General features: G+C 29.1%; 2 protein-coding genes across 2 annotated transcripts; both read left to right on the forward strand.

Annotated features, from left to right (window-relative positions):
* The first annotated feature begins 140 nt into the window (after nucleotides 1-140).
* Nucleotides 141-3,537, forward strand: LOC114392341 (transcription initiation factor TFIID subunit 9-like). Its single transcript, XM_028353430.1, has 2 exons — nucleotides 141-546; nucleotides 3,017-3,537. The coding sequence occupies exons 1-2, from the start codon at nucleotides 283-285 to the stop codon at nucleotides 3,284-3,286; spliced, it is 534 nt and encodes a 177-aa protein (XP_028209231.1). The 5' UTR covers nucleotides 141-282; the 3' UTR covers nucleotides 3,287-3,537.
* Nucleotides 3,538-14,908: 11,371 nt separating this feature from the next.
* Nucleotides 14,909-20,070, forward strand: LOC114393113 (gibberellin 2-beta-dioxygenase 2-like). The gene is made up of 3 exons (XM_028354375.1): nucleotides 14,909-15,494; nucleotides 18,409-18,769; nucleotides 19,583-20,070. Exons 1-3 carry the CDS (start codon nucleotides 15,121-15,123, stop codon nucleotides 19,835-19,837), a joined length of 990 nt encoding a protein of 329 aa, XP_028210176.1. The 5' UTR covers nucleotides 14,909-15,120; the 3' UTR covers nucleotides 19,838-20,070.
* The last annotated feature ends 537 nt before the right edge of the window (nucleotides 20,071-20,607 follow it).

A 20,607-nucleotide genomic window follows, 5' to 3' on the forward strand; every position in this document is an offset into this window, starting at 1 on the left:
AATTATTATTGTGGGTGCAGGGAGCAAAAAAGAAGATGCAGGGAGTAAAAGCCTAGAACAACCGGTGGATTCCCTTGGGTCAATTAGAACTGTGGGGTATGATAAGGCCCAATGGCAAAAGGAAGAGTTTTTGTGCCCTTTCCTTCTTCTTACAATCAGAAACTCTGAATCAGACAGCGTCGGGTTTGGGAATTAACTCCGTCCGACACCGTTCACGGCGACTCCGGGCACCGTTGGGTTTCAACTGCTTCTTGTTTTTGAACCGGTGCAGTAGAGAGAGGCATGGGTGACAAAGAGGAAGAGTCGGCAATGCCAAGGGACGCAAAGATTGTGAAGTCTTTGCTGAAATCAATGGGCGTGGAGGACTACGAACCTCGCGTCATTCACAAGTTTCTTGAGCTTTGGTATCGCTACGTCGTCGATGTCTTAACCGACGCACAAGTCTATTCAGAGCATGCTGGAAAACCTGCAATTGACTGTGACGACGTTAAGCTTGCGATTCAGTCCAAGGTCAACTTCAGCTTCTCGCAACCACCCCCTCGTGAGGTAATATTATTTCATTCATTCATAATTCATCATTTATGATTTATTCATCTTCCTTTTAAAAAATTATTTTGGCATAAAAAATTCAGTGATATGTAAGAATATAATGACTTTTAAGATTTTAAAGACTTTCATACTTAGAATTTTGTAGTTCAAATTTTAATGGATTTACAAAATATGATTTAAAAGAATGTTATGGATTTTTAAGATTTTAAAGAATTATGTGAATTTTTAAAAAATATTTAAAATTATTGATAAAGATTCATGAATTTTGCCTATTAATATTTTAAATAAAACTTATATTTTACGAAGAACCCTAAACCTATTACATAACAAATTAATTTCCCCTAACATATTTATAAATATAATATAAATATAATAGGTTTATTTTTCTTCAATCAATCATTTTAATAGTATAAAAATTATATATTATGATATTTGTCATTAGTATAGATAAGTCATTCTCACAATAACAATCTCACCAAATAAAAAACATGTCTAATTATTGTTTCAAACCTGATTTATATATTTATTCATTTATACATGAGTCAACTTCTTGTATTCATTAAAACTATATATTTTTCAAGTTCATTTATAAATATGTAGTCAAGATATCAGGACATGTTGACCATTCGTTGAAAAAGTAAAAAAAAAATTATGAATGCCTATCGCATTCAATAAAAAGACAAGGAATTATGTATGATGGAAAAAGAAAAACATGTCAATTTGTAGGAAAAGAAAAAGTCTCCTCAAAGGTTTGGGTCAGATTATTTAATGTGTATTTTTTACTAAAAAGTTTCATGAAATCCATTAAAATTCATCCTAAAAAAGAATCCATCAAAATTTATATACTTTTGAATATCATAAGATTTTTTTAAATTGTAAAAAATCTTAATTATATATCAATGGACTTTATTGAATTTTTAAAAAAAATCTTAATAGTCTTGATTGAATATCACAAGATTTATTTTTATTATTTAAAAATCTTTTTTTACATAATAAATTTCTTTTAAGATCCTAATTGAGTACACCCTCCAATATTTACAAGTGTTGCATGAGCTATATTTAACACTTTCCCTCAAAGCTGGAGCATATATAGAATTACGTGCACCGAGCTTGTTACAAATGGGAGAAAAGGGATTTGTTATTAGACATTGTAACTGATGCACCAGAATCAAAAATCCATGATCTAAGTAAGAGAAGGGATTAAGACACAAAAGTCACACTACCCATGTTAGCAACAGAAGCAACTGAGGTGAAGAATTGATACTATTAGTTCATTTATGTCTTATTTACCTCCTGGCTTTTTTTTATGGAAAACTGAGTGATCAGGCATTGATCACTGTTCAAGCCTCAAGGGCCTCATGGCTCTGGTACACTCCCTAATTTCTTGCATTTTCAGGAACACTAGACCGGCCTATGACCTCTCACCATACATGTTTCTCAACTATAGAACCTATAGATAGCCAAGAGTTATACCAAAGAGATGTATTAGCTCCATTGCCAATGTCATGTATAATGTATCTTAGAGCCAACTCTCTCACATGTAAAAGTTTACGACAAATCCTGCTACCATTATTTGCTGGTTTAATACACCAACAAAATCTATTTTTGAGAAGCATTGTATGTAGAATACATACCTTGACTGAAGGGCTTTTGCAGCCAGAACCCAGACATGTTTCAATATAGCAGCTTTATTCCACTCCACTGATGAATCCCGGCAAATTTTCAACCAACATTTCCTTTGAGCTTATATCAGAACCAGACCATAAAAACCATCTACAGATCTCATTGATTGTCTTCAAATCAAAACCTGCACTGGCAGTAAGATAAGAACACTGTACTCCAGTAAACTTGATTGCTAAATAGGGCACTCTGACTGACCAAGTTTGCATGAAACCATGAATGAATCTACTTCAGTCTGCCCAAGTTTGTGCAAGAACAAGTTTTCAAGCGAGTTAACTCATTTTCCTTGCCTAGAATTGTAAATATGTACAATTATATAAGTTGAATTTGACAACCATGGTACAAGAACCTGTGCTATATAGTTTTAATAAATTTGCTTTTTAAATTATCAAATCGGATTAAGTAATAAATTTCATGTAAATTATTCTTGTCTCTTCTCTTTTGTGGGCTCTAGCTTTCTAGGCCCCCACCTTTCTGTATTGCAGTTTCATTACTGGCTTGCAGAAATTAATCTGTGCTAATTATTAATTGACAGTTGTTTTGGAAGTTATGGGTGAGACAGCCATTTGGTGGGACGAGATCACATACATTCTAAATTATTTAGAAAGTAGAAATGTTTTGCTGAGATTCATTTTGTTAGATACCATATCATGAGCTATAATCTGGAAATATTTGCTTGTGTGAAAGGATCCCTGTCTCTTTGGTGACCCAATACCATCTACTATTTTCCTTGAAGCAATAATATGTCCCCTTGAAAGATAATATGTTTAATGTAATCACTTGCCAGGTGCTTCTGGAGTTGGCTCAAAACCGCAACAAGATACCATTGCCAAAGACTATAGCAGGACCTGGTATCCCACTTCCACCTGATCAGGACACATTAATCAGTCCAAACTACCAGTTTGCAATTCCTAACAAAAGGCCTGCCCAACCTTTAGAAGAAACAGAGGATGAAGAAGCTACCATTCCCAATCCCTCTCAGGAACAGAAGGTAGACACGCAGCCGAATCCCCATCAGAGAGTGTCATTTCCCCTGCCCAAACGCCAAAAGGATTAATTTGAAGTCCCATCTGTCACAAATGTTTCTGTCTAGCTCTTGTGTAATTGTTGTACAACAGCGTTAACTACTAAAATCTATATAAAATGTAGCATGCTTGTTTTATTGTGTAAAATACTAAAATCCACTAGGTTCTGGCATTGAAATGAAATGGTTTCCAAACGCCGCAAGGTCAGAATATGTGCTTCGTTTCAAAGTCCTTTTGAGCAGGATCTTCAACGGATTTATATATCATCTGTGGTTGGTTTCGACTTTCGAGCCTTGCAAGTTCTGAAAGAAATTCAATTTTATTTTGAGTATTTCTAACGAGTTGGAAGTTTTTTACTGGATTCTGTTGTTTGTCTAAAGAAAACTTGAGCTGTGCATATAAGTACAGTTAAAAAGTTTCATGTTAATTTATAGAGACAATCATTAAATCTTGAAAGTAGTCGAAACATATTGTCAAGGTCTTGAAAATGTTACTTACCAAGAATTCTAACTGTGAAAGAGTTTGATCAATCAAAATATTGAGTCATCAAGAAATAGACAATCAGAAGCATTACAATACATACTAGGTTGAAATGTGAGATGCTTTTGCTTTGACCCTAAGTTTTCCTAAGCTATTGAAATTTCATGTTCCTGTCCCTCGTGTTGTTTTTCCCTGCATATACAAATCTAACCAGAGTTTTCAAACCCCCAAAAAATCTGGAATTAGAATTTCTTTTTTAAAAAATTATAAATTAATTATTTGGTTCTCAATTTAAAAACTAAAACTTATTCTTATGAAATATGGGATATGGACTTCTTTTTTATAAAGAATGAAATATGGACTTTGGAGTAGGCTTTCTAGGACGTAATACTATAATAGGCTCTGTGTTAAAATATCAGCAGTGATACTTATTCTTAACATCTCCACTTGAGTTGGGCTGCGTGGACTTCTTGTATGATATGTTCACATGTACCTCCTCTTAGCAATTCTAAATACTATTTGTATAAAGCTTTACAAAGGCATTCATACTGATTCTTTCATATTAGACCAAAACATAAAATAGGAAAAAATTACTCTTATTATTTGTTCATGTTCTCAAGTTTCAAGTTTCAACTGCTACACAACAATTTTTTTTCCTTAAAAAAATATCTCACACAGGATCGAACCTCTATCAGTGTGATTAAGAAATTCAATTATTTATCGATTATGTTAAATCTGATAGGTACTGCCACACAATAATTGGCACAACATGAATTTGAGTTGTTCATAAACCAATTTAATTCAATAAAAAAATTGATTAGATTATATTTCAATTTTAACATTAAAACCTACTCAATCTGATCCAAATTGAACTTATACATACATTTATATTTTTATTTATAAAATTATGATCTCACTTGCGTTTATTTCTATTTCTTATATATTTTTTAAATATATATTTAAGTAAAGATATTCTTTAAGTAACTATTTCACCAAAGGTATATGCATGAAATTATTATGTCATATAAATTTGTTTTTGATAGTCTATATTTAAAGAACATGTTACTATAAAGGCTATGATTGGATAAATTCTTTCAGAAACATGTATAGTAAAAGAAAATAAGAAGGTGAAATAAAAACTTTTATCATAAATTAAAATAAACTTATATACTTAATTTTTATAAAATTTATTTTCATATAACTTTTTCAAACACAAAATACATAAGTTGATTTTAACTCACGTAAAAAGTTCAATTAACTTTTTCCAATAAATATTTATGGAAAAATTTATCTAGACAAAGTATAACTATGTAATAACTTATAGATGAGATATTTGATATTTTTAATTTTTATTATATTTATTATAAATTTTATATTTATTTAATACTTTCTAAAAGAAAGTAACGAGATTAAAACTTAAAGTCAATCAAATCAAAACAGTCTCATATTTGATTATAATTAATTTAAGTTCCAAGAACCGTAAGCAATATAAACAGTTTTTTGGATATAGACATAAAAATAATTTTTGTTAGAGACATTTTTCCTCAAATCCAATAATATTATTATAAACAATAAAACTTTTCATTCAAATATTTAACGGAGTTAATCAATTCCATATTCATTAACAGTTTCTGCACGAATTTTGTTACAAAAATACTTTGGAGATGAGCATTCAGGTGTTTATAATGTGACACGTTTAATTCGTGGTTTAGTTTATGAAAAATTTTCGTATCATAGTATTATAAATCTATAATTATATTCCCTGTCTAGTTGGATCCTAAACACTTCACAAACAAAAAGATACTTCTGCCCCCGGTCCGTGGTTTTGGTTACAAATGCCCCAACTTGGTACCTATTTGCAAACATTTTCTTTTTAATATTTAATAACGTTATTATTTCAAGTTTTCTTAACACAACTGAAAATGACATTTTTCAAAATAAGTTAAACTAAATACATAATTGCTCGCAATCTCTTTTGATCTCATCAGTTGATCCATCATTAGTTTGCAATAAAAATGCTAAAGAGAGCTAACATAGATCATCTGAGCTAATCATTAGCATTAATGCGAATATATTTAAATTATTCTTTCTGGTGGTAGAACCAAGACCTGTGTCAAAGGATAATTTATTTAAAAAATTATTATTATTATTATTATTATTAAGATAGAGATATAAATATTAAAATCATAATATTTTAATTTTGATGTATCACACATTTGGACCTGGTTGGGTTTTATCTGTAATAATTCAGTATGGTTGATGGGGGCGGTATCTGATATATTGGGGGTATAGGATAAATCAGATCGGTGGCTGGGAGATTATCATAAGCCACTTGGTGCTTTAGTTTGACGTAATCTGTTGCTGAATTCGGCACCTCTTGTGCTCAAATTCTGTGGTTCAATAAATATTTCGCTGTTTAAAACAAAATCACATTTGGAGGAAAGATAAAAAGTTAACTTTCAAATAAAAAAACACACGACTATAAAATAACAAACATATAACGAGAATGATAAAAAAAAAATTGGATAAAAGAGAATGAGAAATTTTAAGTAATAGGTTCAAAAAATTATAAATATAAAGTGGCAAAATAATAGTAATAAAGCTTAAATGTTTACTTATAAAAAGGAAAAAATAGAAAAATTTCTCTCCGATTATTTGGATAAATAAAAATAAATAAATAAGTTATATAAAAATATTTTTATACTTGTTAAAAAGTGTAATTTTTTCATTCATTATGGTTTCCCTAACCCAAAATTATTATTTTATTTTAAAAAAATGTTTGACTTTTTTCAAAAAAAAAAGGAAAAACGCACCAAAAATCATCTTCCAATCATGGTAATTGCCAAATGAGGAGTGATACCTCAAATTATTAGGTCCAAAGAATTTGGCAACTTCTCTTTTTTCTTTATCTTACAAGCAAACTGGCAATTAAAAGTGATATAGTAACTTTTTGGCACAGACTAAACAGTGTCTTCGAGAATTAAAAAGATAAAATTATTAAAATTATATTATTTATGATTTTTTATATTCTTTTATAATTTTTGTAACAAATATTTTTTTTTAATTTCTTAACTATATGTCTTAAAGATATTGATTAACAATACTTTAACTTTTTTATTGATTCTTTAAAATTAATTAATAAATGTCTAAGTTGAAAATGATGAAACGTGGGAAATAATAAGATAGGACCCGCAGTTACTAGCGTCCAGTGTGCAAGGTAGTTAGAAAGAATGGGCGACCAGTGATGACAAGAACAGAACAGAACAGTTCACTACAGCTGGATAATGGCAGTAACTGGACGGAGCAGAGAAGAGGCAAGCAGAAGTGGAGGATTCTCATTCTGTTGATGATGGACCTCACTTAACTAACCAGAATTCAATTTATCATTCATTTTTCAATCCCAGATTTTAATTTATTTCACTCGATTGGTTTGGAATAAGTTTTTCTTCTTTTTTTTTTGAAATGTATACTTATCAAATACTACTACTAAATATGAGTTTAATTAAATATTCTAGTATCTATATTTAAATTTCTAATACGATATTAGACCGAGACAGAAACCGATAAGAAGTAACTTAGTATTTTGCCAATACATAATTGCTACATGTTGCAATCTCATTTATCAACACTCTTGTATTTTTACTCTCATAGTAACAGCATAACATATTCTTCATTCTCCATTTTGTGCATTAGATTTGTTAATTGTTATTATGCATTGAAATTTGAAAGAAAAAAACACTTTCCCAACTTTAACATATTGCATGTTTGGAAAACCGGTTTGGGGTCTCCAAAGGGAGAGATGCACACAGTCTAATACAGTTTCTTATTTATATGTAACACGTAAAGCAAATTTCAATCTCTGCCACAACTTGTAAAGAACCATTTGCATCCTAAATTTGAAGTTTCATGAATTCTTGTATTTGCACAAATAATTAACGACTCGTCCAATTGTTAGAATACATGATTAGAACAACCTAGGGTTGCCAAGCCAATGTATTCTGCCATATTTCGTGGTGTCTGTTAACATAAAGCTTGTGATAAAATGTACCTATGCATTCTTGGAGAACAGGCAAGTGATTTTTTTTTTATATAAAAAAACCTTTTAAAAACAATTTTCAAGTTATTATAAAAAAATAAAACAAAATAACTTGGTTACAATTTCATCCCTCTTTGTTGGTGAATATAAATGATATAAGGGAATAAGGGGATAAAACATAACAACCTTGTAAATGTCGAAGTATTTTTTTGACAGGTCTAATAGAGTATAGTCACACAACGCGCAAGTTCAAGAAATAGTTATCCTCAAAAGTTTATTGTTAGATTAGATTTCATCAATTCTAACAATCGTGACATTTACAGTTAATAATGATTAAGCTCCTTATATTTTGTTTAAATGATTTATGAATATTTAGTTGTAACACTTTTTTTAGTTAACTTTTTTATTAATCTTACTCTTAAATGTAGGTAATAGATATAAGCATGGATATATGATATCCAATGGAACGAGAATGATAAATAAAGTTATCTATGTCGGTATGAAAATGAATATTATAACATTTTACTCAAATTTTATTCATTGTTTTCTCTAGTTATATATTCTTTAATGAGAGCAATTTAATTTAGAGATTTTTTTAACATTTTATTTCTTTCTATTCATCATTTTCATTTTTAAATTGAATTTTATTTTTTAAAAGAAATTATCAAAAGTATTATATATATATATATATATTATAAATCTTAAATGTTATTTATATATTAAAAAAATAGCAATATAAAATTATATCATGTACATTGTACAGGCTCTAAAAGTAGTTCACTAAGTAAACATCTTTCCCTTTTAAGTCATCTTAATCAATTCACAAACTATATTCTTTTAGGGTTAAATAGTTAATGATAAAATAATGTTTAGCACTGATTTAGGTTAAATTTTAATTGTTTTTATTTTTATTTTTACATTTTACCTCATTTTTTAAGTTTCTAAAATCGAAAAGGCCGGAAATCAGAAAGTTGAATAACAAGAACAGAAGATGTATTGTCTTCTTCAATTCGTGTGCGGCCCCATGACCATCCTCTTCAAACCAAGGTGATATTTTTATGGACCACATGCATTTATGGACATATTTTGGAAACACTGAAGAGATGGACCTCTGTTACATGTTAATCCTTTACTTTTTAGATTATATATTGTTTTTTATAGCAATTATGGTTTTTACATTATGATTCTTCAAAGATGGCATGGCTCGGGGCAATGGTTTTCTTGGGTTTCAATGGGTGGTGGCTTGGGAACGAAGACGGAGCTGGAAAGGTTGAATTTAATTATAATGTATTTTTATTTATTTTTTTGAAAGGGTAATTAGAATGTATTGATAATATAGAATGTGTCTGTTTTAAAGTATAGTAGTAAAAGATTTATAAGAAACTTAGCTTAATTAGGAAGATCTCGCGTTTGATGCAAGTTCTGGAAAAATACTCATAGGAATTGTTGATTCTTAGAAATAAAAAACTTCCACATTTCATCACTTGCTTCTCGTTTCCATGTTAAAAGGTGGATAATTTATATTTCTATAGGAATACTAGTTACTAGTATTCCATACATTAACTATCTCTTCCCTTCATTATTGGTACTATTTCATATCTCCTTTTTCCATGTTTTCTTTTTCATATCTCCTTTTGCCATGTTAAAAGGTGGGTATCTTACATTTGTATGAGAATACAAGTTATTAGTACTTCAGACATTAATTACCTTTTCCCTTCTTCGTCATTTCATACTTCTTTTTCCACATTTTTTTTCAATTTTTTAATCAAATAAAATTTTAACTTTTCTGAAGTTACAATGTCAATTAAAATATTCATGGGAATACTATTCCTTCACACTATACTCCTAGGAATGCGATTCTCCTTAATATAATATGATCATTAAAACAAATGTCTCCGTAAATATTTTTTATATAATTATTTAATTATAATTTATTATGATAAATTTATGGAATTTTACATTAACTATTATAAAAGCTATACTTGAGATAATTTTTTAATGTACATGAAAATTAAACTTAAAAAATATATAAGGCTAAGATTTAACCTAAATCAATGGTTAAGATTATGTCATATCCTTAGTCATTTAATATTTTAGGTTAACAAAATAATTTTTTATAAAGATTTTTATTATAAAAATTAATAAATGATCTTAGTAAGTTGGATAGTTGATTCTAATTGAACACATCCTATAGAAAGAGTGTACTATCGCTTTTGGTGGTCAATAATTTGTGTGATATGATACAAAGTGTACTATCGCTTTTGATGGGCAATTATCTGTGTGATAGAATAATTCCGTCTCGTGTATTAATAATTGATGGGCAAAGAGGACTCTGTCTGGACCCCTGTTTACCAAACCATAGCCTAGAAGGAGGACCCTAAGTGACCAGCAATGTACTTGTGAACAAAGACCTACTCAAGTCAATTCTAATAATTAATAATACCATTTCTTTATGAAATAAGAACCTGGGGCGTTGAATTGAAAGTTTAATATTAGAACTACAACCTCACAATCATCCATAAAAATATAAATAAACAGTGAATCTACCTAGTTCCAAGTTACTTTAGACCCGTTAACATGTACGTGAACTAGTGGAAGCAACAAGGAACTTTCTCTCTAATACTGGTTTATGTTAATTTTTTTCTATAAGTATTCAAATAGCATTTGGCTTCCAAGTATTGGATAATCTACTTTGTGCATTGGAAAAAGCAAACCTACCTCTTAAACAGTCAACCAACAAAATAAATTAAAATTTGCTAGCTGAAAGGTCTGTTTAGTATTGGTTGGAGACCTCCTAATTATTATAAGAATTAGTTTTTTTTTTTTAAATCCAACAGTTGGTCAATTATTGTCCTCTTCCATAAACCTAACTTTGCACCGCAGCTGCGTTTAAATACTTTTTAAAAATGAAAATATAAAAAAAATTTGAGTAAACGCTTCATATATGACAATAATGTTACTCTTTAAAAATAATATTTAATTTAATTATAAAAATAACATGAAGTTTATTTTTTGGTTATTATGTTATTAGTATGGAATATCTATTCACTTTTATTGATGGTTAATTTCTATAAGAAAATATCATTTAAAATGATCAAATTTAGTATCATCAAACCAATAATTTATTGGTACTTACACAAAATATGTATTTTAATTTATATTAATAAGACTTGATTTGATTTTGGTTATATAATAAAAATAGTTTTGATTTTTGTATATTTTTAAAACTTTGAAAATAATTTTTATCATTATTTAGTAATGATTTGCATACTTTTGTCTTGTTTTGGATTTTCCCCCTTTTCATTCAAAAAAAAAATAAAAAAACAAAAGAAGTGACTTGCATGTATCTAATCATGTCATATTGTCATTGATGCTTTGTTTGGATAAGAAGTGAAATAGACAAAAACAGATAAGAATGTAGAAATAGAATAAAAATAAAGAAATGTGTTGCTTAGATAGATAAATATTTTTTAAAAATAGAGAAGATTTTCTCCATTTATTTAGATGAGTGTAAAAGATAATATTAAATAAATTATTTAAAGACATTTATTAATTAAAAATTAATTTTTACTCCTATATTTTGTCCTTGATGTAAGAAAAAACATAAAAAGACCAACTTTATACAAATTTAGAACATTAATTAATTTTACTTATTTTTTTGTTGAAGACGTTATCAAATATATCGAAATGTCATGTGTTCCACAAATCCTTTGAACGAAGAAGTCAAGTCTTCATTCATGATAACAAGAGCTCAAATTCCAAGGTTTTTAATGAGACAAACTCATGATGAGAGTAGTTGAATGATGTAATCATAAAGAGAACATATTTACACTATTTATTTACCAGGGTCTCTAGGCACCTCATATCATGAACCTATTAGTTAGACCTACACTTTCTTTTACACATACTAGTAAAAGATTTTCAAAAACGGTTGACTACATTGTTAATGGGCTTAAGCAAGGACAAATGGAGAAAGCGACCCGCATGGGCTTGATCTTCCCTCCTTTGAGACTTCTCAAGTAGCTAGATATATATTTTTAAGTTAGTTAATATAAAATTGTGTAAAATTAATTATTTATGTTATTTTTATAATAATAATCAAGGTTAATTAGTATAAAATTATGTAATATTATTTGTGTTTGTTATTACTAAATGGTTAAGGTGATAATTATAATAAAATTTTGCAAAAATAATTATATGTTTGTTGTTTTTATGATAATGGTTAATGTTATTATCCTTTAAAATAAAATTTAATTTTAATTTTATGTGTAAAAATAGTAAATATATATTTTTAAAAATAATACTTATTAAAGTTAGGCATTAAACAATTACTACAAAGGAAGAAAAAAAAACTAGTCTTATTTAATAGGTTTCTGGATCTACCCCATCCCTAGATTTAAGTATTGTCAAATGAATTACAATATTAATTTATTTTTGGAAAAAAAGGTGACATTTGTTTCTAACCCAAAAAAATTATACAAAAACTCTAACACATAACATAAAAATAATATGTTAAAAAAGTATTTATTTATTTTTAAGGGATTAAAATAAAAAAAGGATGGAGGTATATTTTTCCTCTCAATTCATAATAATTTAGGATAAGGTGTGTTTTAGTAGGTCCCACACGAATAATTTTTTTTTCTTTCAAATAAACAAAGAAAATTTAATATAGTTCTATTTTATTTCCGTTTTCCCTGGCTATTTCTTTCCTGTCTATTTATACTAAAATGAACAAAGGATAAGTGATGGTAACAATAATGTAAAAAAATCTAAGGCATTACTAGAACCAAGTTCAGCGAATTATTTTTTCAAAAATTAAAAATAAATGAAGTTATATTTGTATAAAAGAACTGAGAACGTAATCGATCTAAAAAATATGTCTAGGTCCTATTTCTCAGTACAATTTTTTTCTGTGCACTATAATGATAATGACATTTAAATCTAAAACTTCATACAAAATTACTTGAATTTTGTATTATTTGGCCAACCTTAGCGGGTTTTCTTCAGTACAAGTTATGATACTATGTTTATGGAGGATTTGATTTATGAATCATATTAATGTTGTTTTTAAGATTTGGCAACTAAATTAAATTATTTTCTAAATTTAAATTAATGTTTCGTGTGTATTCAAAGAATAAAATAGCTATATATGTCAAAAGGATATTCTAACGTGTTTATAATTTTTTTTAGGTTGTGCTTATAATAAATTTTTGTGAGCTAGAGGGTCGTTGCCAAGTTTAAAATATGTTTAGTTGCGCGAAACCGTGTATATTTATCATTTTCAAATCTCACAGCAACGTGCAGTCACTTACTCCTCTTCTATAGTATCACTATCACATCAGTATACTTTATATATATTAAATAATTATTATGCAGTAGTCCAACAATGTTATAAGTCAAAGAAGATGAATGGCAAAAAGACTACTGTTTTTCTTCCATCGTTAAATGTAATTATTTCACTAATCGTACGAAATGTAAATATACTCACATTAATAAAGTGGTATTATGTTTGGAAAAGATTATTTTTTGAGAAAATAATTTCTTTCAAAAGTTTATTTTTATAAAGTTTGACTCAAATAAATGAATTTTAGCATGGCTTGGAGATGCCGAGATGGGGCCTTTAAATTTCATGTTTCACTATCACCTGATCATATTACACTCAATTGGCAATTCCATGATTGAAATATTCAAAGAGGAACTGAGGAAGAAAATCATAAATGTAAAGATTGCATCTGCAAGCGGATGCAGATGCTTTACGGATTTGGGTACAAATAGGGTAACGAAGAAAACGAAGTATAAACAAACCATTGAAGTTTTTCAAGATGAGGGATATATACATGCATATAGGTGTAATAATATGTCAAGTTGAAAAAAAAAGGCACCCTGATGACCCTTTAAAGACATGTGAGTACTCACTACTCAATAGCACTAGGATTTGATAGGGACGTGTAGTATTGTTAGCTGCCCTTGGTATATATAATTAGGGTGACCATAAACAGCGAAGCGTGGTCCTATAATATATTGATTCTGTGGGAACGGGAAAGCCACCTATTTAAAGCAAGTGTAGATGGAAATATTGGAAAGGCTAAAACCGCCATAGTTTCAACTTTTCAAAGGCACAACAAAAGTAAACAAATTAGTATATGAATGGAAGAAACAGCTGAGTAATTCTAGAAGTATTATTTATTAATTTTGTTAAATTCAATTCTTATCTATTAAGTAATCTAGATTTGGGTCCTAGTGGGATCTATTATTAGCCAAATGTTTATTTATGAAACATGAAAGGACAAAAATATAGAGAAAAAAAAAGTAAAATTAAAGAATCAAAATATAAATTATTCTAAAAAAATAACAACCAAAAACATTTGGCACGTGAAAGTGAGATAGAAAAGGAAGGACGAGAGAAAGTGTAGTAAGTCAAAAAGACAATAAAAAAGGTAAATGAAAAGGACGATTTAGACCGGTAAATACTAACTAAAGTGAAAAAAAGCTAGAGCCAGTCAAGAAAGTGGGAAAAAAGTCAACGTTCCAGTGTGGGAAATGGGAATTTTGCAAGTTGTAGTACTTCGTTTTCAAGTGTAAAATTCACCGTAGTCCAAATTTAGTTAAAGATTTTTTTTTACTTATTTAGTTAAAGTTTAACTTTGATATAAGTTCTTTTATAATATTAATTTGAAATCATTTCTAAGTATAAAAACAAAAGGTTATATAAATATCCTATAAGCTTAATATGAATCTAAAACAATTATAAAATTCAATAATATTTATTGATTGGCATTATATAATAATATTTAAATCAAATATATAGTTATTTTCTATACGTTATTAATATGAAAAAATTTGCATTATCATAATTAAAAATTGCTATAAATGTGTCTTTTTTAAAAAGTTATTTAAAATTATAAAAATTATTACATTCATAACATTTTTTTATCACAATTGTGTTTTACCAGAGAGTATGATTATTATTTGCAACAAAATTCTTTTTTTATAAGTATTAACATAATTTTTTACTAATATAATTGAACAGTGGTACATATATTAAATATATTTTTTTCTTCCTCCTATGGATTCTCTACGATTCTTGCTGCATAAATACCCCACGATCGCAAGCTACAATTCACCACCTTCCCTTCTCTTCGTCGTCTATTGCATATCTTATAATTTTCCCAAACTCCCCTTTCTTACTATACTTTTCTTTCCTCGTACAACCCACCATATTCACCAAATCCTTCAATATTAACATATTCAGCTCCAACTTCTATACTTGTAGTTTTTATTTCATTTCCCTTTCACTCTTTTTGCTTATTTGTTTCCAGAGAGAGGAACATTAATATATACAAACTAAACATGGTGTTGGCTTCCCCAAACTCAATAAGGAGCGAAGGGATTCTACCCAGCAACGAGCTTATTCCCGTTGTGGACCTAACAGCAGAAAGGTCACAAGTGACAAAGCTCATAGTGAAAGCGTGCGAAGAGTACGGTTTCTTCAAGGTGATAAACCACGGTATAAGCCACGAAGTGATATCAAAAACTGAAGAAGCAGGGTTTAGTTTCTTTACAAAACCGGTGGCAGAGAAGAAAGTGGCAGCACCTGCATATGGGTGCAAGAACATAGGGTTGAATGGGGACATGGGTGAGGTGGAGTACCTTCTCCTCAGTGCCACCACTCACTCCATTTCTCAGATATCCAAAACTATATCCACTGACCCATTAAACGTCAGGTATGATCATCGATCCAGAACTTATTATTATTAGCAAACTAGTATGTTCTATCTGTCTCTGTCTGCATAACATTAACTGCATGGTTGCTTTCCTATTAACTGTCCCACGGATACTTTATTATTACTATTTTCTCACATATTAATTTTCACTCATATTTTTAATTTATGAAAAATAAAATAAAAACTTAAATATTTGTCATCATGTGAAAATTGATTGAGACAAAGTAGTTCATCATGTAATAATTTTTCGTCCGCATGTCACATATAATCTAGTACCAATAATTTTCATTTTAATAGTTGCTGTGAGCGCTACATAAATAATATTTAAGATACTTTTAAGGTGTGACACAATTGTGACAAGTAGTTTGAGTTTTTTTAAGTATATGTCAGAGTTGGATCTCTAATTATGTTAATAGAGTATTATATATGGGAATTAATTAATAATATAAAAATATATGTATATATTAGTAATTTATTTTTTTGCATTAAGTGACAATAGTGATTTTTTAATCCAGATCTTCATAGAAATTATAAAAAATTCTCATTAGGCCAATCTTAATAAATTATTATATAAATATGATTTATACTCTAACTATTATTTTCATTTTTAAAATAACTAATAATTCTTGTACATTTTCTACAATATATATATATATATATATATATATATATATATATATAATACACACACGGTGAGTAGCTCAGTTCAATAAGTATAAAGTATAAACTAGCTTGTATCTGACCGACCGGCTAGGAAACAACGAAGAGAGTATCAACGTTTCAAAGTTAAAACGTTTTCCCTCCATTGCATAAGTAATGAAACTGAGTTTAACTATATATTCTTTAAGGAATGGCATATTGCAAGTGATCAATCTGCATTATGCTACAAGTTGAGTTTCTTGCTCTATTTGTTTTTCCATAATGAAAATCTTGAAAATTTGTTATGAATAGTAAGACTGATGAAAATTTGTTTATGTTCTCTTTTTTCTTTTATTTGTTTACTGTACAACTTATATACTTCATTTGTTTGAGAATTCTAAAAATTAATTTTGGAACATAATACGATGCATTACTTTTTGGAACATGAAGAAAAAGGACGTATGTTGAATGGATATTTGTCTTGTTAAAAAATCATCACTATTTTTTTAATTGCAAGCTACATACGAAAACTGATTTTTATATGTTTTCTGTTTCACAGTTATCATAATGAAAATATGTTCAGCTTTTAAATGCCTTTCTAGACTTATTTAATCTCGACTATCATCATACTGAAGCTATTAAATTTTTGTAATGGTATTTCTGTATTTACAGCCTCAAAACATGTTCGTTATAAGTGTGTATTATTAATTTTTATTAGAAAAATAAGAAAATAACAGTTTTTTGTACAAAAATTTTCAGAGATCAAATTAACAGCCCATCACACTTTTATCCTAAAAAATATTTAGGATCCTTCTGTAGATTGAAAAAGAAAATTAGATAAAAAATTAAATCAAAATATAAGTCATACTTTATTTTAATATTTAATTTTTCTCTTTTTTCACTATTTTTTTTTATAAATGAATATACCTTGAAGTTGGTTCAATTAGTTAAAATTAGAGTGAGAATAATGATTTTGTAAAGGTGAGACCAAATATATATATATTTGGACGTAAATATTGGCGTTGCACATGGGACTACGGGGGAGGGAGAGGTAGTCCTAGGAGGTGGGACGGTATATGTCAGAGACACTTGACCTTTTCTCTTGAAAGTTCTGGTCATGTCAACACTCATCAGTCACAACTCCTGCGTCCAATTAAATTCATTTTCAAAATAAATTTAAAACAAAATCAACACAGCTGATAAGGAGTCACAGAGAAAGTACCGTTAGAATCAGAGAAATGTTTTCGCTTCACAGAAGATAAATACTATTACATTATTGTTGCTGCTAAATCCCCCACGCATACACTGTTTAGATCAATCATAAGTATCCGTTTTTTAAATTTGATTAATTATTAGAGGTAAAATTGTGTGTTAGTGACAGCCTGATGATTAATTCAAATCTTAAAACAGTTTTTTTGCATATGTAAATATAAAGTTGCGTATAATTATCTTCCTCTATATCTTTATCTTTACATAGCAAGAAAAATCCAGGTACTTGGTATACTAGAGAGTACCAAATATGTTAATTTATATAAAATAATAATAAAATCAAAATGCATAATATCATAATCCTTCGGAACATATAAAATTGATTTGGTAATTAAAAAAATCATAAATTTAATTTTTTCTACTAAAAAAATTAACAATGAATATTTATAGATAAAAAGTTTCAATCAAATTCTAACTAGAAAAGTTGGAATCAAATTAACATGCAAGTAGAGAAAAGAAATTGCTAAAATGTTATTCCTTTTGTTTCTAATTATAAATTTTTTTAATTAATTTACGTTCCTTAAAAAGAAAAATAATACTTATCACACTAAATGTATCAATTATTTATATTATTATTTTAAAATTATTCTTTATTTATTTGTTTCTTATTAATGTTTAATGAAAAAATAATTAAATAAAAGTAAGTAATGAAAAAATAATTAAATATATTTAAAAATTAGAAAAAAATGTTATAGAAAAAGAAAAATAAATTTTTGAAAAAGATGTTATAAATGGAGATGAAAGCAGTAAAAGAACATATGCAGAGAGTAGTAGTCAGTGAGTGAATCAGATCCAGATTGAGGTCAAATTAAAGTCATTCTGCTGCAGCACTTCACTTTCACGGCTAGTTAACTAGCTCTATAGCTATGGTAGGAGCAGTAAAGTGTGTCATAATTGCCATGCCAGCCACTTGTCTGAGCAATGGTTTTGGTTTGAAAAGAAAAAGTAGTGTAATGTAAAAACTAAGTACTAACTAGTGTGTGATTGCTCTTGTTGCACATGGCAGCTCTACATTGAGTGCATACACAGAAGCAGTGAGGGAGCTCGCATGTGAGATATTGGAGCTAATAGCAGAGGGGTTGGGGGTCCCGGACACTTGGATATTCAGCAGGTTCATAAGGGATGTTGACAGTGACTCAGTTCTAAGGCTCAATCACTACCCACCTATAATTAACAAGGACAACAACAAAGACATGTCACAAAAATTTACCAAGGTTGGCTTTGGAGAGCATTCTGATCCTCAGATCATAACCATTCTCAGATCCAACGAAGTGGGTGGCCTCCAAATTTCCCTTCAAGATGGGGTCTGGATCCCAGTCACCCCTGACCCCTCAGCATTCTATGTGAACGTGGGTGATGTACTAGAGGTACGAATGCTATCTTATGTTTTCTTATGTATCAACATTTTTGTGCATACATTATTAAGTAATTTTGAATCTTTATGTCTCTCTGTCTTAACTGTAATAATTTTTAATCGAAGATTAATTGGGAGTATGATCATTTAATTTTCAACTGCCCCTGTTTGGGAGTATGATCGTTTAAGGTGAAAGAAAATAAAAAATAAAAAAAAGAAGATAGAATTCACATTTTTACACTCTCATTTTATTAAAAAATAATTATCTTAATAAAATGTAATGCTTAATGTTAATTTCTTTAACCCCACACAACACAAACACGAACACACTGCCTTGCCTTGATTCGTTTTGCTAAGCAGAATAAAGAGGGTCGGTGGGAGGGCCCGTTCTGTATGCTGGCACGGAAAGAGGAAAAAAATCTTAAAGAATGCCCAACTTGATGGGAGCTGAAGTGAAGTGAAATGACATGGGAATCAATATTTTTATTTTCACTGCAGCTTTTAGGCTGAATTTCGGTCAAGGTCCTTTCAGTACTGAATCAATCAAATAAATGTACTATATCTGCTGCTTTAAAATATTTTGGGAAGAATTGATTAAAAAATAAAAGAGTTTATTATAGTAAAAAGTATAAAATTTCGCAAATGGACAATACTTGAGTAATTATAATTATGTGAAATCATTTATTAGGGTTTGGATCTGTAATTTATTGGTGTGATGTTTGGTTGAACAATAAAAGCATGATGACAAGTTACCGTTCAAGTTTGGTACAAGAGTTGGAACAAAAGTGGAAGTGATTGATATGGTGTTGTGTTGTGTTGTGTTAAGGTTATGACAAATGGAAGATTTGTAAGCGTGAGACACAGGGCTATGACGAACTCATACAAGTGTAGAATGTCAGTGGCATATTTTGGGGCTCCACCCCTCCATGCTACCATTGTTGCTCCCTCAGTTATGGTCACACCTCAGAGGCCCTCTCTCTTCCGACCATTCACTTGGGCCGAATACAAGAAAGCAACTTACTCTCTCAGGCTTGGAGACACACGCATTCAACTTTTCACAAATAAACTAAACCACTCATGACCACGCAAAACTCTACTTTCTACCAATACCAATATGTCCTCTATTTTGCTTTCATGTTTTCGTCTACTTCCGTTTCAAGGTGCTATGCTTGCCTAAATGTGTCAACGTTTTTTTGCATAGGCTCGTAGAACAACTTAACTTGACTCTCTCTCTCTCTCTCTCTCTAAGTTTTGTCATTCTATTTGCTATTTTTGTTTTGTTACTTAATCTAATTATTGGAGTATTATTATCAACATTTTTTATTAACATATTCTTCCTATTTTGCCTTTTTATTAGTTAAGCTGTGTTTTCTTGTCATATCAATACTGATCCTTATTTGATCTCGTCGGTTTTGTCTTGCTTAATACTAAGAATATCTCCAATGCAAAAAAAATAATAAAATCAATTTAATTTCTTAGCTCTTTTTTAGTTCGTCTCTTTTAATTTCTCACATTAGATTTAAGAATACTCACTAATTTTTACTTGAATTCTTAACTTACTGGGTCACATTTTATCTCTTTATTTGCATAAGAACTTTCATTTTAACTTAAGATTTTTTAACAGTTAAACAACCTTGGCTAATTGGTTTTAGTTACTTATATAAACAATTTCTATTTGAATGCACTAACTTGTTCCAATAATATTTTTAAATTGCTTAATTTTAAGAACTAACTTAAGAAACTCCGGTGGAGTAGCTCTAATATTTTAAGCTCCCTTTTATATTAACACGATTTTGATCAGAAAACGGAGGACAAGCAGGGGTCTTGGCCCCCTCCCCTCCATTTCTTAGA

Source organism: Glycine soja, chromosome 17 (assembly GCF_004193775.1).
Source record: "Glycine soja cultivar W05 chromosome 17, ASM419377v2, whole genome shotgun sequence".
Classification (NCBI taxonomy): Eukaryota; Viridiplantae; Streptophyta; class Magnoliopsida; order Fabales; family Fabaceae; genus Glycine; species Glycine soja.